Source organism: Lepisosteus platostomus, chromosome 6 (assembly GCF_059453375.1).
Source record: "Lepisosteus platostomus isolate fLepPlt1 chromosome 6, fLepPlt1.hap1, whole genome shotgun sequence".
NCBI lineage: Eukaryota > Metazoa > Chordata > Actinopteri > Semionotiformes > Lepisosteidae > Lepisosteus > Lepisosteus platostomus.
The window spans coordinates 45,318,496-45,332,713 of record NC_142616.1 but is presented as its reverse complement, the minus strand read 5'-3'; the positions used below and the strand labels follow the sequence as shown (position 1 = coordinate 45,332,713).

The window sequence follows — 14,218 nt, the reverse complement described above, 5'->3', positions numbered from 1 at the left end:
TTCCCCCCATTTTAACTTGTAAATCGAACAGAAAAATATATTTTAACCTACAGTAAAAGCAAGTAGACTGAAATAAAAAAACAAGACAATAGTGTTGTGTACTAAAATAAGGTTATTTACTTAAAAATTAATACATTGGACAAAGTCTGTGTACAGAACATAGTTCTTCCAAAGTTTTCCTTGGTAAACTCGATAAGGCACCTTTTAAAACCAGATGCTTTACAAAATACACATAAGAGTTACATTTTAGAGGTTAATCTATATGGTTTTCTTGCATAATATAGGCAGACAGAAAATGGTTACTGGTCAGATGTACCGTACCCATCTTTCTATAACTATGTACAGATTTGCTAAATTAACTAAATAACTTTTTAGAGATATATTTACTTAACCAATTGGCAAGGGTTTTGACAAACTGGATCTATAGCTTCCACAGAATTTTAAGTCATTGGGACAGACATGACAAAGGCTAGAGTGCATGTTTTTGGTTGTGATGGGTGAACACAAGCCTCAACCCACATTAGACCCGACATACAACATAGGGACTAAGTGGAATTACATCTAAAAGCTCAGTCTGACATCTCCACATTTTAAGGCATGATGCAAGCTTGAGGGTTTACATTTTCAGCCCATTTCTGAATTCCTTATTCAACTAGGACCATTATCCAAGAATGTTAATCAGATCGGCCCCGAAAAAGCTCTGCCACACAAAACACTAATAAATGACACACACAAAAAGAAATTTCTGTGCAGACTCTTGGGCCTCTGTGTAGGTTAGAGAAATCAACCTGTACCCAAACTGTTTCTGGGAGAACAGTTGGTTCTGCAAATTTTGACTTGAGTGTATTTGGTGGTTAGTACAGGGATTTTCAACATGTTGGGCGTGCCTCGGCGGGGGGAAGGTGCGTGCGCGAGATTAGAGACATTTAGGCGCAAACACGCAAGCAAAATTAAAAAATTGAACAACTGCAGCGAATATGTTGTTTTAGTGTTTAATAGCAATTCATTATTCCTCCACTAGAGGGGGGTGTTGCATCTTATACCGTCTATTCTCGTTGGCGAAGGCTACAGCAGAATTGAGACTTCGCATTATACCACGATTACAAACTTAAAAATGGTCCGGTGGCTTAAAGTTTACAACAGTGGTGAACGTGAAACTGTTAAGGCAAATTAATGAAAGGCGCTGAAATGCATGTATACATAGTGAGTGTTACAAGTGTTCGCATTGTTTTCTCAATATGTTTTGGGGAGGGTGGGCGCAGGTTTAAACTTAGACAAACAGGGGGGGTATGTCAAAAAGGTTGAAAACCCCTGGTTTAGAGTACATGGATGCAGAGGGCTGACAACAACTTCACTCTCTTCACTTATCTGTCTTTTCTATTTCTGTTGTTAAACTGTACCAACTTCCTCTTTTCTTCACCAACAGCAAAGCACCCAGGCCACTTTATTTCTAGCAGAAGCACCAGTTACAGTATAACTGATAAAACAGTATAGTTCTCAGTAGGTCTTTTTCAGAACCAGTGTACCTCCACTTTCAAAGACAAAAGAAAGAAAAAAATTAGCTATCGTAAAATATAGGCAGTGAGAGTTTAGTTGGTATTTTCTATTATGTTGGTTGAAATCGAACAACTTTGCTAGATATATCACCCTAGCAACATATCTGGCTGGTACAGGTGTGCAGGTGATTTCTCCACTTGACCCATCAATTACAATAGGTTAAGCACACATTGGCACAGGTTAACATCATAAGCACCGTTTCCAACATAGGTAGCATTAAAAAGCCTACACAGTCAGCTCAGGTCTGCACAAAGCATAATATTAACTCTAGGTCAGAAAGGCTTTTCCGTTTCTGACTTGCACTGGATAGCTCTTCCCAAAGACCATTTCATCCTCTTTGGCTCCTTCACACACAACTACAGGGCTACTGTGAGAGAACGTTGGTTGCAGAATAAAACAACCAATTTGTGCAATATTCCTTTCTTCTGCTAATAAATTACAATTGTGTATGTTGGCAATTTTCTAATGCAGTGGTGCGGTGAACCCCACTTAATTCTAAAAATTCTCAACATGGAAATAGGCAATATGTTCAACTCAAATGTGTATGCTGTCTTTTTGACCCTTCTTGTTGTGCTTATTTTAGGGTCTTGTAATTCAGATGTTTCAGGCTCAGGTGCCTTGGGCCATAGCCTTGGGATAGTGCCTAGTCAGCACTAACTTACACTGAGCAGAGGATGGAGGGGAAAAAAACTGGTCAACTGTTCCAGGGCACAGAGCAGAAAGGGTGCCCCAGTATAGGCCAAAAACAGAGAAATCAAAAAAGATTACTTGGCAACTGCGGTCAGTTAAAACATTACAAATGTAAATAGTTCACTGATATCTCCAAAAACATTTTACAATGTATGCATCTTTAATGATGGACACCAGAAAAAGAAAAACCATGCAGAGGGACCCTAGCAACCATGCTGTAGTCTGGCTCCACCTCTATCAACAGGCTTTATCTAATGCAAGGGAAGAAGAATAGACTTAACCTTCTTCACTCTTTATCAACTGCACTAAAGGACTTGAAAAGTTTGTCTTCTTGAAAAATGTCTTTTGAGATGCCAATGAATACCCTCTGTATCAGCAACAGTTTGGCATTCCCTGGAAGGCAATAAACTTATGGCAAAGCTTGTCAGCACAATGTACATCCATTAAATCTTCATTATCAGTTATTATAATTCACACATTTTAAAAAACAAAACCTTACAGCATGTTACATAAAAGCAGATATGTTCTGACAAAGTATTAGAAATGAGTACTAATGTTCCACAGGTGGTGACAGCAGTACTACTACAGGGAAGTATTCAGTGCTTTTACTGCCCTATTAACACTAGGCTGTTTAACTCTTTCTCAAATATCACAATCAAATCTTCAGACCAATGTCCCAAATTGAAGAAGTGAACTTTAAAATATGCTGTTGCCATCGGTGGTGCTTGACAATTAACGGCTTCTCAATTTATAATGATGTACTGATGCAACATACGTCCACTGCACTGCAGGAAACTGGTGCCACCTAATCTGGAAGCACCATTACAGAGGAACCCTGAAACCCTGAAAGGCTGGTATAAATAATGATATTCAAAAACAGGTAATATGAATATTTGGTTTTGGTTTATAAACCATTTTAGTAACTAATTCCACTGGAAAACCAGTGCAAACAAATTCTGTTTTACCCTCAATCTTGCAGGAATGTAGAGTAGATTTCTATACATGTTCTTTCATGGCAAAAAATAACTTGTTATTACAGTATTTACAGAAAATTTAATTTGTTTTAAATCTAATGAATAAATAAGTATAAGACTGCACTATATACTACTGGGACTAAAGTTTTATTCATGTTGACCAGTACTGCTACCTTCATATTGCACAAATACCACATGTACTTTTATGCCTTGTCATAATAAACAGACCCTCACATCCCTATTTACTTACATATTCCTATTGTGACTCAGCATTAAATAATCCAAACTTAAATACTGTTCAATATATGGCTATATGTTAAAAATAAATTTGACCCTCGGGAGAAAAATGTCTGTGGAAAAACCTAAGCCTGCACTTTATCACACCCTGCAGTTATACATGACCTTTATATAAATAACATCATGTGAACCTGGATGACTATCGGATGACTGTGAATACGGTGAAGCTATTCAACTAAAAGCAAGTGGAATAGTTAAAAAAATGGTGAAACCAAACCATGAAAACAAAAGGAAGAATCCTGAGGAGTAAGCACAGAAGCATCCATTCACCTTAACTTAGCAGGTCTAAACTGTTTCAGCACTACATTTAAATAAAATTTGTACATTGCAAAAAATGTGAGTTTTGGCTTTACTCCCTCTCCCCTACAATGTACAATGCTGTGCAAGTCTTAAAGAGTTGCAGTAGAGTATGTTATGAATATCAACTGCTTATTAAATGTTAATCAAAACTTTCTGCTAATCTGACAAATGACTTTTCATCATAGCCTGGGTGAGAAGAAACCAAGTTTGCTGTTTAGAAATCTTTAATTCACATTGCTGAGTATCTTCAAAGACTTCAGCACAGCGATGTATGCCCGCCCAAAACTACATAGGTACAACAAACAGGCATCAAATACTGTGAAAGGTAAAGACAAGTTTTAAAAATCCATTTGCCTAAGGTTAACATTAAAGTACAATTTAGAGGCTTTCTGCATGGACAGTTCTGATAACAAAGTGACAAAGATTTCAGGTAAATCACAGCATCATTTAAACAAAAGGCATTATTTCAAAACCAAAGCTGTTTTACCCTTTTCCATAGAAAAAGGCTGCTTTTCACCCAAAAATAATAATTTCTCCAGCGATGGTCTGGATTGCCAAAACTCACTGAAAAACAGCTGGACATCCTCAAGTATGCAGCATACAGTTAATCTTTATATAGGCACAGCATCCATAGTTTCATGGTTTATTTACATTTTAAATACAAACCAATTCCTGTAGCCTTCTTATATAATTACTTTGTATTTACTTAAAACATGTCAGAAATATATTTTTAAATGGCAGGAAAAAAAACTGTCCTGGCACAAACAAATTAGCTTGAGCGTAAACAGGTGAAAATATAAAACTGGCGGGGCAGCTCTCTGTAACTTGCAGCTTCAATCAAGCGGGCCTCATGACGTTTCGCTTTCTTCATACCCATAACCTGCAGATTATGCACTGCCTTTGAAATAACACAGGGCTTTCACAGAAAGCACAATTCCCGGCAGTTCCTACCTATCCCCAGAGTGTCCGTAGTTGGAGAGAGAGAGGAGCCCATGAAGATTTCGACGCACCCTTTCAGCACTGGACTCTGTTACAGCCTGGGCCGACTCTGTTACAGCCTCATGGCTCTGGCAGGAGCTGCCTATCTACAAGCAGTCTTTTTGTCCAAGTATTTCAGCAGCCTGTTCTGAGAAGGCAGTGGAATTGAAAACGATTGGTTTGGTGGGGTCATCGATTTCTCTCCTGCCCCTCGCCTTTGTGCCAGTCTCCCCTCTCCCTTTTCTGAGGCAGGGCAATAATTTGTAACCGGAACAAGAAAGCTTATCGAGTCTTCTCTCTAATTAGCTTGCTTTAAAGAGGAGTCCTCATATTTTGATGTCCTGAGATTCCACCATTTTGGCAAGGGTCTTCTTAACTCGCAGCGCAGTGAGGCGGGAGGGGGGGTTGTGAGCCCAGCACTCGGACATCAGCTTCAACATTGCTCTCAAGCACTGAGGAGAGAGAATCAGTTTACAGCCAATAAGTCTTGATCCAGCTCAGGCTGATTCAATTTTACAAATCAGTCACACTGAGATGACCTAATGTACTCTGCTGTAGATAAAGGAAATATTAAAATTATCTTTCAAAAATGAAGAATAAACAGTGTTCTTCCTCTCAGTTCTGTTGTTCACAGACTGAAATGCAGACAACCAGTATTTTTAACTATATGTGACCTGGTCTCCCCAAAATATAATGTTTAAGATTATGGTCCAGTTTCTTTATATGGCAAATGTCTCTGCCAATATCTGATTAACAGAGGATAACTTAATAAAGCAATGATTAAGAAAAACAAGCAACATTACCACCTGTAAAAATGAACAGATGAAACTAACATCTCTAATTCAAAACAGGCTGAAGTCAAGCTAAGCAAGGCAGAGAACGTACCTCGTCGCTGTTCCACCGGTTGGACACTGCAGGCCGCAAGCACTTGACACACACCACCTCCCTCATGTCCTCGTAGGACGGATCAGCTGACACCATGTCATAGTAAGGCAGCTGGTACTCCTCCACAATACCTGCACAACAAAAAAAACAGCTTGGCCTCTAGGAGCAACGAGCAGTGAGGAAATGGACAGAAACTAATTCCAGACAGAGCAGTAGTACCCGGTGCCTGCACACTTACCTCCTGTGACACACCGCCGTGCCATTTCCCAGATGATCAGCCCGTAGCTGTAGATGTCTGCCATAATGTAGGACTGGAAGTGGTTCTTATTCAGGGTCTCATCCAGGACCTCTGGAGCCATGTACCGCTTTGTTCCAACACGGGTGTTTAGAGGGATGTCCACCTCATTTGTGTCACTGCAGCAAGGAAAAGGAGGCCATTATACAGCACAAGCTATTTTTCTGCTGGTATTTTCTGTTAATTCCTTAACCACACAGGAAACACTAGCATTTTTAAATGAGACTATTATTCTACTTAAAAAACACCACCACATTTCTGTAGACTCAAATACTCCAGACAAGGCTTTACAGACGCTAACACTGATCTTCAACCCTGGTGCTAGAGAGCCCCTGTCCAATTAGTTTTATACCACAGGTCACACGTTTTTTAAATATCAGCAACATCTGTGAGCTACTGATGAATGCAGCAAGTAATCTGTTCAATTTGACAAAACAAAGCTCTGGGTTCCAACATACCTATTGAACTTAACAGCCAGACCCAGGTCAGCGATGCAGCAGGTGCCGTTCTTTTTCATGAGGATGTTCTTACTCTTGAGGTCTCTGTGAGCAATGGCAGGCTTGCCCTGTGTGCCACAGATCTCTGTGTGCAGGTGGCACAAACCACAGGCAGCAGAGTAGGCCAGCTTCAGGAGAGACTTGGTGTCCAGCGTGGTATATTTTAGGTAGTCGTACAGAGAACCGTTCTCATGGTAATCCGTAATCAGGAAAAGTTGGGTAAATGCACCAGAGCCCTTAATGTCAGCAGCTATAAAACCTGAAGTAAAGGAAGATGAACAGACACTAAACACTAGGGAACAACTGTGCTAACAGGATTTGATCCTGATCAAGAGTGTTCTGAATTAACATAGCACATAAGCTGAGCTCAGACTCAGCTCAAATTCTGATCTTTTTCTCAGGATGGATAACAGGCCAATTTTGCAGTCTCAGAAGATGCTTCATTTTTAAGTCTTAGATCAATGGACAAGGGATCAGTTCGACTTTTATCACCTGCGCCTTGCCCGACTCAAATATTGCCATCTGCTGGTTTGAGTATAAAGCATTATTTTATTCACAATGGCTGGTGAAGAACTAAAAAATGTTTAGTGACAACAGCCGATTCATTACAGCTGGTCTGAGTGAAAGAAAAAAAAATGCTAGCAACAAACTTTAAGGCTCAATACAACATTGTAAAGAAATAAAAATGTTATTTGCATAAGTGTTCATTCCTTCCACAGCTATTACTTTCAAGTCTGATTTTTTTTGTCCAGCTCATGTATCAAATAATATTTACCACTGTGAAGAAGCATCAAAGGGAAATAAATTAACCAACCTAAAATGTTTTCATGCCTCATGAGGACAGTCTGGTAGATCTCGGTCTCTCTGAACCAGCTGGCCTCCTCTCTGGAGAAGAACACCTTGACCGCTACCTTCTCCCCCCGCCAGCGGCCCAGCCACACCTCCCCGTAGCGCCCCTTCCCGATCTGACGCGACATCTGGATCTGCTTGGCAATCGTGCGTTGCACCTACAAGGGGTGCCACAACATGTCTCAGCCACTGGCTTCCATACATATTAAAATTTACAATTCCATTCTCTTTTTGAATTTATTTTTCAGTTTTAAAAAACATTACAAAAATTAAGCACTATCACACTATCATTAAACATGGTTGACCAAACTTGACAAACACATTAATCTTACCAGCAGTGGCAGTCCTGAACCACTGCCAGAGCTCTGAGATTGGTCAATCAGATCCTTGAGAGACTCTCCCACAGGAATAAAGGCTTCATCTTGCTCCAGGTCTCTGTTGTAGCGCCGCCTCTCTGTCTGCCACTTGTACCTGATAGCCAAACACAAGCCAACAGCAAAAAATTACATTTCTGTTGTTCGATAGAAGGGACAACTTTTTTACTGATTAAGTTCAAGTTCACTAGCCTTACAACAGGCAATTTCTCACATTTCATTAGAAATGCATGTTGTATGACTGAAGCACTTATTTAAAAGAAAATAACAAATGAAAGAACAAACAAGTCAAATCACTGTCAAAATACAAATAGTAAATCTCATTTCAAGTTTGTTTTTAAAAATTAACATGAAGAATTATCATGTTGTGTTTCTTAAATTAAACTTCAAGAGTAAAATTCAAGGAATCTTACCTGTAGTAGCAGATGATGGTAATTGCAATAAGAGCACAGCAGCACACCGTCACCGAAATTAAAAAGGCAAGCCAGTGTGTGCTGCCAAAGAAGGGGCCTGTGTAATAAGAAAATGGTCAGGGCTTTCTTATTCAAACAGGTTCATGTTACCTGTGCAATACCTTTGGTGCTAATACAAAGTAACATTTTACATTAGGACTTTTTATGAGTGTGTTTTGGAAAGAGCTATGACAAAACATGGTCTGAAGAAACACTGCTCTTCACCTTTATCAATGACAGGAGGCAATGTTGGCTGCAGGTCTCGATTGCAGAAGTCAGTCCGGCAGCACTCAATAGTACGTCTTGACTGAGCTCTTGGGGAATCCTGGAAAGGAAAAGAAGAGCCCTACTTTAAATTCCTGCATTACTCAAATTTTCTAGTTATTACAATGTGAAACACCTGTTCCAGGATAAAAGAAGCATTCTCCTTAAAAGTAACTAATAAGATTTGTACAGTTTTTAGCTTTGAAATGCTAGATCAGACTTTTATATGTTTAATCTTCTACAGGTACGTTACCTTGCACTGGAAGTCTGAGCCTTCATACTTCATACAGCCAGAGGTCAGGATAGCCTCCCCGTGCTCATCCTCCTCTATGATGGCAAAACACTGGCCATTTGTCCTGCAATGCAAACACCAACACTTACAACAGAGAAGCCCAAAAAATGATTTATTAGTTAACACCTGCTAATAAAACCTCCCAGAAAGGCAGTCAGCTGTGAGTAGAGCAGTGCCTGAGGCCCGCGGTCCTGTTTGGGTTGAGGACTCACTCGCAGGTGTTGTTCTTGGCATCCTCAGGACAGTGGCCTGAACAGTAGCAACTCAGGAAACGTGCCGCATCTTCAGGAGACACCGTCGACCCGTCCACTGCCTTCTTGGGATTGGAGCCAGGCTTGGCTCCTGTACCATGGAGCACATGGTCAGGATTGTGACCGCCTAGAGTGGAACAAGAACGGTGCTGAAATTAATGTTGAAACAAACCACTCATTGAGAGATAAGTCTGGCACATACAGAGTGTCAGAGCCCGAATGTAAACTCCCTTTGCCAGTGAAAAGCCCCAAGCAGAGCAAAAGAAAAAAAAAAACTTACAACTATTCCTGGTGTCATAATAGGAAGAGCAGGTGGATCTTACTAGGAATTGGAAGAATGGTCTAAAAACACCGAGGCCATCTACAAGAAGGGTCAGAGCCGACTTTACTTCTTGAGGAGGCTCAGGTCCTTCAATGCATGTAGTAAGATGTTGATGCGTCATTTTCTGCGCTGTGGTATGCTGGGGCTCTGGGATTAGAGCAGGGTATGCTAACAGGCTGAACAAACTCATCAGAAGAGCAAGCTCTGTCACTGGGTCTGACCTGGACCCCCTGGATGTGGTGGCTGAGAGGAGAATGGTGTCCAAAGAGGACATAGAGGCCATCATGAACAACATCTCCCATCCCCTCTATGACATGCTTGTGAGAATGAAGGGCACGTTGAGCAATAGGCTGATCCAACCACAGTGCGACAGGGAGTGCTACAGAAGGTCATTCTTGCCTTCTGGCATAAGACTGTACAACACATCCACTTTGTGTCTGGGCAGGGGCAACATTGACATTCACCTGTTTTTGGACTAAACAGTAAACTCTCTGCTTACATCTGGTTTTTCCCATTTACAACTGTTTTTGTGCAATATGTCAGGGACTTATGCAATATATTTATAATGTGCAATACAACTTTTTGTGTACTGTTCTGGTTGGTTCTTTGTACATTCTGGACTGTGAGTAAATCTTCTTAGTGCACTTCTCACAGACTGTATTGTATGTATTATATTATTTCGTTACACTGTGCTGTGTTGACTGTGTTAAGCTGCTTTTGCACTGCAATTTCCCTCCCGGGATCAAAAAAGTAGTTAAGAAGTTTTTCTAAAAAATGAAAGAGTCGGTATGAAAGTTTGAGGGGCAGCGATGTGTAATTTGCCCTCAGCATCCAACAAGGAATGACTCCTTAAGGGACTCTTCCACTGCTTGTGAGATCCCACATTTTAAATGAACAAACACTCAAGATTCTCAAGTTACTACCAAACATTCTTAAAAATCAAAGGATTGGTTCATTAAATTTGTGTTTTCTCCTGAAGAAATATCACAACGATTGTGGCAGTTAAGTGGGAAATATCAAAAAAGGAGATGCTGTGTGAAGAGAAAATTTAAGTTAACTGAGGACAGTTCAGTTACAGGCGATAAGACTCTGTAGTTACAAGTAATAAAACAACATTTAAAGATGTCTACATAGTACTACTTGGTGGTGTGAAATCAGAAGGCAATCAGTTTAGTGATAGCGATATTTTGACAGGCCAAAGATGGCTGCTCTGATTCCTTTGTAGTGTTGGCAGCCATTTTGAGTTGAGCAGGCTGGGAGCACTGTGCCATAAAACAGCATTCCAGGCTGTAAAAATAGCTTAAAAAGTACTGCTGGAGCTGGTAAAAAAAACTTGACAGTGAACATCATGCTGCTATAGGTTGGGAGCACAGACACCTGTCAAATGGCACTTCAAACAGGACTAACAGAATTAAAGCAAGCCAATAAATACTCCAAATTTGCCAGGGCTCTCAGAAACCAACTCCTTAAAAATGTACCACTGCATCTCAGGCAGTTGGGCTTCAAGAAATTACAGGTCAGCTCAACCCTGTAACTGAAACAAAGCCAATTCTGCCATAAATACATGACTCCTCAAAAGTTTTTGAGGCTTCTTCAAAGCAGTTGTTCCTGAAGAGCTGGAAAGGTGGTAAATTGCCCTAGTTAAACCTCCACTATAAAATGACTGAGATCACTTAATAAAGAGCCAAATTGGAATAAAAAATTGCAGGCCAGCCTCAAAGACTGGGGCTAGACCTTGGTAATGTAGCTCACCTAACCAAATATTGAATGGCAAGGAATCTGAGATAAATGATGGCAAAGGTGTGGTGTCAGCTTCTTGGTTAAAATAACAGTAGGCACATTCTTTTGTTAAATTCAAAAAGAACTAATAGAACAATAAAAGACAATTCTGCACAGAATAGCAGTCAGTAGTTCACGTGCTATCTTTCTTCAATGGAGCACAAAACGTGGCATTGGTTTAAAGTGAATGTTCTAAAAGTGCAAATTTATCTACAGAAAGTCAATACAAACAATAAGAAAACCTTTGCAGTTCATAGATGAGTGAAATGCACTGTAACTGTTGGTCTTGCGCACATCTACATCAAACAAGCAATTGCTTCTTTCTCCACATACCAAACTAGCTAGGTGATAACTGGTCACCTACTGTAAGAATGGAAAAATAACAGTAAACCTTTCATGCAAAACTATTCTTCTTCAAAATATCCTGGTGAGCTGTTGAACGTTAGCTTTTGGTTTCATACAACACACTCATTCCAAACAGTCTAGAATCATAGTTGCACTCAATTGGTAGACTGACCCTTCAACACTATTTGTTATTTAGTTATTCTATCTGGTAAGGTTTTTATCCAATAATCTGCGCTGCCACAGCCAGCTCAGTAATTTAATTATTCTGATCAAGACAACAATTAAGGTGTCAGCTGTATTAAAGCACTGCAGCAAAGTGGAGCGGAAGACTTGTATGTTAAGTAGCCCTGTCACAGCCATCAAAGTTTTCTGTATGTCACACCACACATGAGATAAAGATATTGGGTTCAGTTATTCAGTACATTTTCTTACTGTTTTGTTTACAGCTGATATAAACTTAAGGACTAGCTGCACCTCATTCCTCCAGAATACTGTTCATCATGGCCCTATATTAGCCTTAATATAGAGCCTCCTGGAAGATCAGTGTTGTGGATGCAGAAAAATTGTTTGGCTGCCTCCTTGCCCTCTGTTCATTCACTTTTATCAGTAGTGTCAATCAGAAAAAAAAAATCAGCTAGTGCATCCCTGCAATTCCATCTGGGCAGAGAAAAGTACTATGGAACAACTTAATACCTTGTGTGAAATTTAAATGTCCTAGAAAAACTGCAGCTAGTGATCAATTTTCATTTGGTTTTGTTTTGCTTTCTTACCACGTCAGACTTCAGAATGCACAAAAGTACAATTTCAGATTTCCAGGGCTGCTTACACCAATACATGAAAAACTAGATACTGTATTTTATTAAAGTGCTTTGCGGCAAGGGTGGACTGATAATGTGAAAGCCTTGCTAGGGTTAGTCAGCACTTCTAAAATCTTTACTGTATATATAGGCTGGGAGGAGTTTAATAAAACTCATACTAAAAGCTGGATCATCTTGCTTTACTGTCAACAGTCCACACATCAGTCTCGACATTACAAAGTATGTGCCACCTTTAAAAATTCCTCTGAAGTCACCAATTGCTGTTATTATTTTTCTTCTAAATTACAGGCCTACCAGGAGCAATGAAAAAAAACACTCCAGTCCTAAACCAATGTAACCTGATCGCTCCATCTCTCCCTCCCTCTCCTTCTGAGGGCAGCTATGCAGACAGGCCTGGAGCACAGCAGGCAGAGCACAATGCACCATGTGTTGTGCACGGCTGCAAGCACTTCCTCTGAAACACTGCGAGCCTTCCTTCGAGTTGAGACATGTCTGTAAAAGGCTAATCACAACCAAACCTACACTTTTAAAGTCTAGGCTGCAGGACAATGCTTCACTTTTTTTCAGGGACTACATTCCTGCCCCCAATCCTATTCCAAGCTAAGGCTTGTTTTTTGTATTTATGTCATCTAAAGGTGTCTTGAAACCACCTTTGTACAAATAATTAGAAAAATAACTATAAGGAAGAAGTATAAGAAGGACTGTGCGGCACAGCAATCTAATACATTATACTTTCCAGCTTCAGAAAATGTAAAACCTGGCACGGCTCTCAGGAGGAAGGGCCCAGTGACCTCCAGCACTGTCGGACAGATCTATTACAGAACTAAAACCAACCTCTGAATGTCCCACTTCCATCCACCATAGCCTGCACTGAAAAGACAGTCACTTCTGATTCTGCTTTTGCATTCAGCTTGTACCTTGTCTAGACACCTAAACATGACCTGATTCTGGACTCTTTTCCCAAACCAATGAGTACAGGCTGGATGGAAATGCATAACTGCTTTCATTAATGACATAAGAGGATGTTAACATTTAATCCATATTGTGGGAAAAGACGGGTGAAAAGGCACTCAACAGTATCTTTTTTTAACCAAATGCCATTAGTGATGATCTATGTCTAATAATTTTTATAAATTAGAAAGTCCACACAATATGTTCTAAGACAACCACACAATCCAAAGCATTCCTTAATGTACTGACAAATTCCTGTCTTCCACTAGGTGTTACAGCAAACCTTGCAGAGAAATGCCACAAGGCACAAATGAAAGACACTAAAGCTGAAATGCACAGAGCACAACAGGAAGAGTGGAAACAGGGAGAAGGGTCAGTGGTCATCTTAAAGAGTCCATTCCTTCATAATGGGCAAAGAGTTGCCCATTACATCACCCTCATTTGTGCAGTTTCATCTTGAACACTGCAACAGGAACAAATGCATTTGGACCAAGTGAACATAAAATCTAAGAGCGCAGCCTTTCTAGCTAATGGGGGGTGGCTGTTCACCCTTTGGTCCTGGGATCAATTTCAACAGGGGACACGCCTGATTTTGCATGTTCTTCTCAAATTCACAAGAGTTTTTGCCAGGTTTGGTTTCCTACCACCTCTTAACAGACATGCTGACCAGGTTAATCAGGGTCTCTAAACCGTCCATTTTACAAAACGTACCTGGCGATGGACTGGCATCCAACCTAGAGTTTGAATTCTGCAAATTGCCTTACCCTTCTTAACTAGGCTATGGGTTGCCACAATGCTTTCTGGGATTAATTGGCTTTCTGATAACTGATGGGCATATATCTTAATAGCAGATTTATTGCCTACATTTCAAGGCTTTCAATTGAAGCAGCAACATTTAATAGACAAAGTTCACAAATGAGAGGTCATTGTGCTCATCTATCCCTTTTGGTTTATAGCAACTAATCCATGGATTTCATCCATTTGTAACTTGAAAGATGGCAGTACAGCTCCATGGTACCAACTTTAACAATATCACTTGGTAGTTTGT

At 40.2% G+C, this 14,218-nt stretch overlaps 1 protein-coding gene across 2 annotated transcripts in view; it reads right to left on the bottom strand.

Annotated features, from left to right (window-relative positions):
* Window positions 1-94: 94 nt before the first annotated feature.
* The window catches only part of LOC148661795 (bone morphogenetic protein receptor type-1A-like), a 76,972-nt gene continuing 62,848 nt past the window's right edge, over window positions 95-14,218 (bottom strand). For both annotated transcript variants that reach the window (XM_088636100.1, XM_088636101.1), the window contains 10 exons: window positions 8,917-9,082; window positions 8,666-8,768; window positions 8,374-8,473; window positions 8,110-8,206; window positions 7,655-7,793; window positions 7,288-7,480; window positions 6,435-6,732; window positions 5,920-6,095; window positions 5,682-5,812; window positions 95-5,248 (listed from right to left, as the gene is read on the bottom strand). In XM_088636100.1, coding sequence (XP_088492226.1) covers window positions 5,123-5,248; window positions 5,682-5,812; window positions 5,920-6,095; window positions 6,435-6,732; window positions 7,288-7,480; window positions 7,655-7,793; window positions 8,110-8,206; window positions 8,374-8,473; window positions 8,666-8,768; window positions 8,917-9,082 — 1,529 coding nt within the window. In that variant the 3' untranslated portion in view covers window positions 95-5,122. The remainder of the gene's footprint in view (window positions 5,249-5,681; window positions 5,813-5,919; window positions 6,096-6,434; window positions 6,733-7,287; window positions 7,481-7,654; window positions 7,794-8,109; window positions 8,207-8,373; window positions 8,474-8,665; window positions 8,769-8,916; window positions 9,083-14,218) is intronic.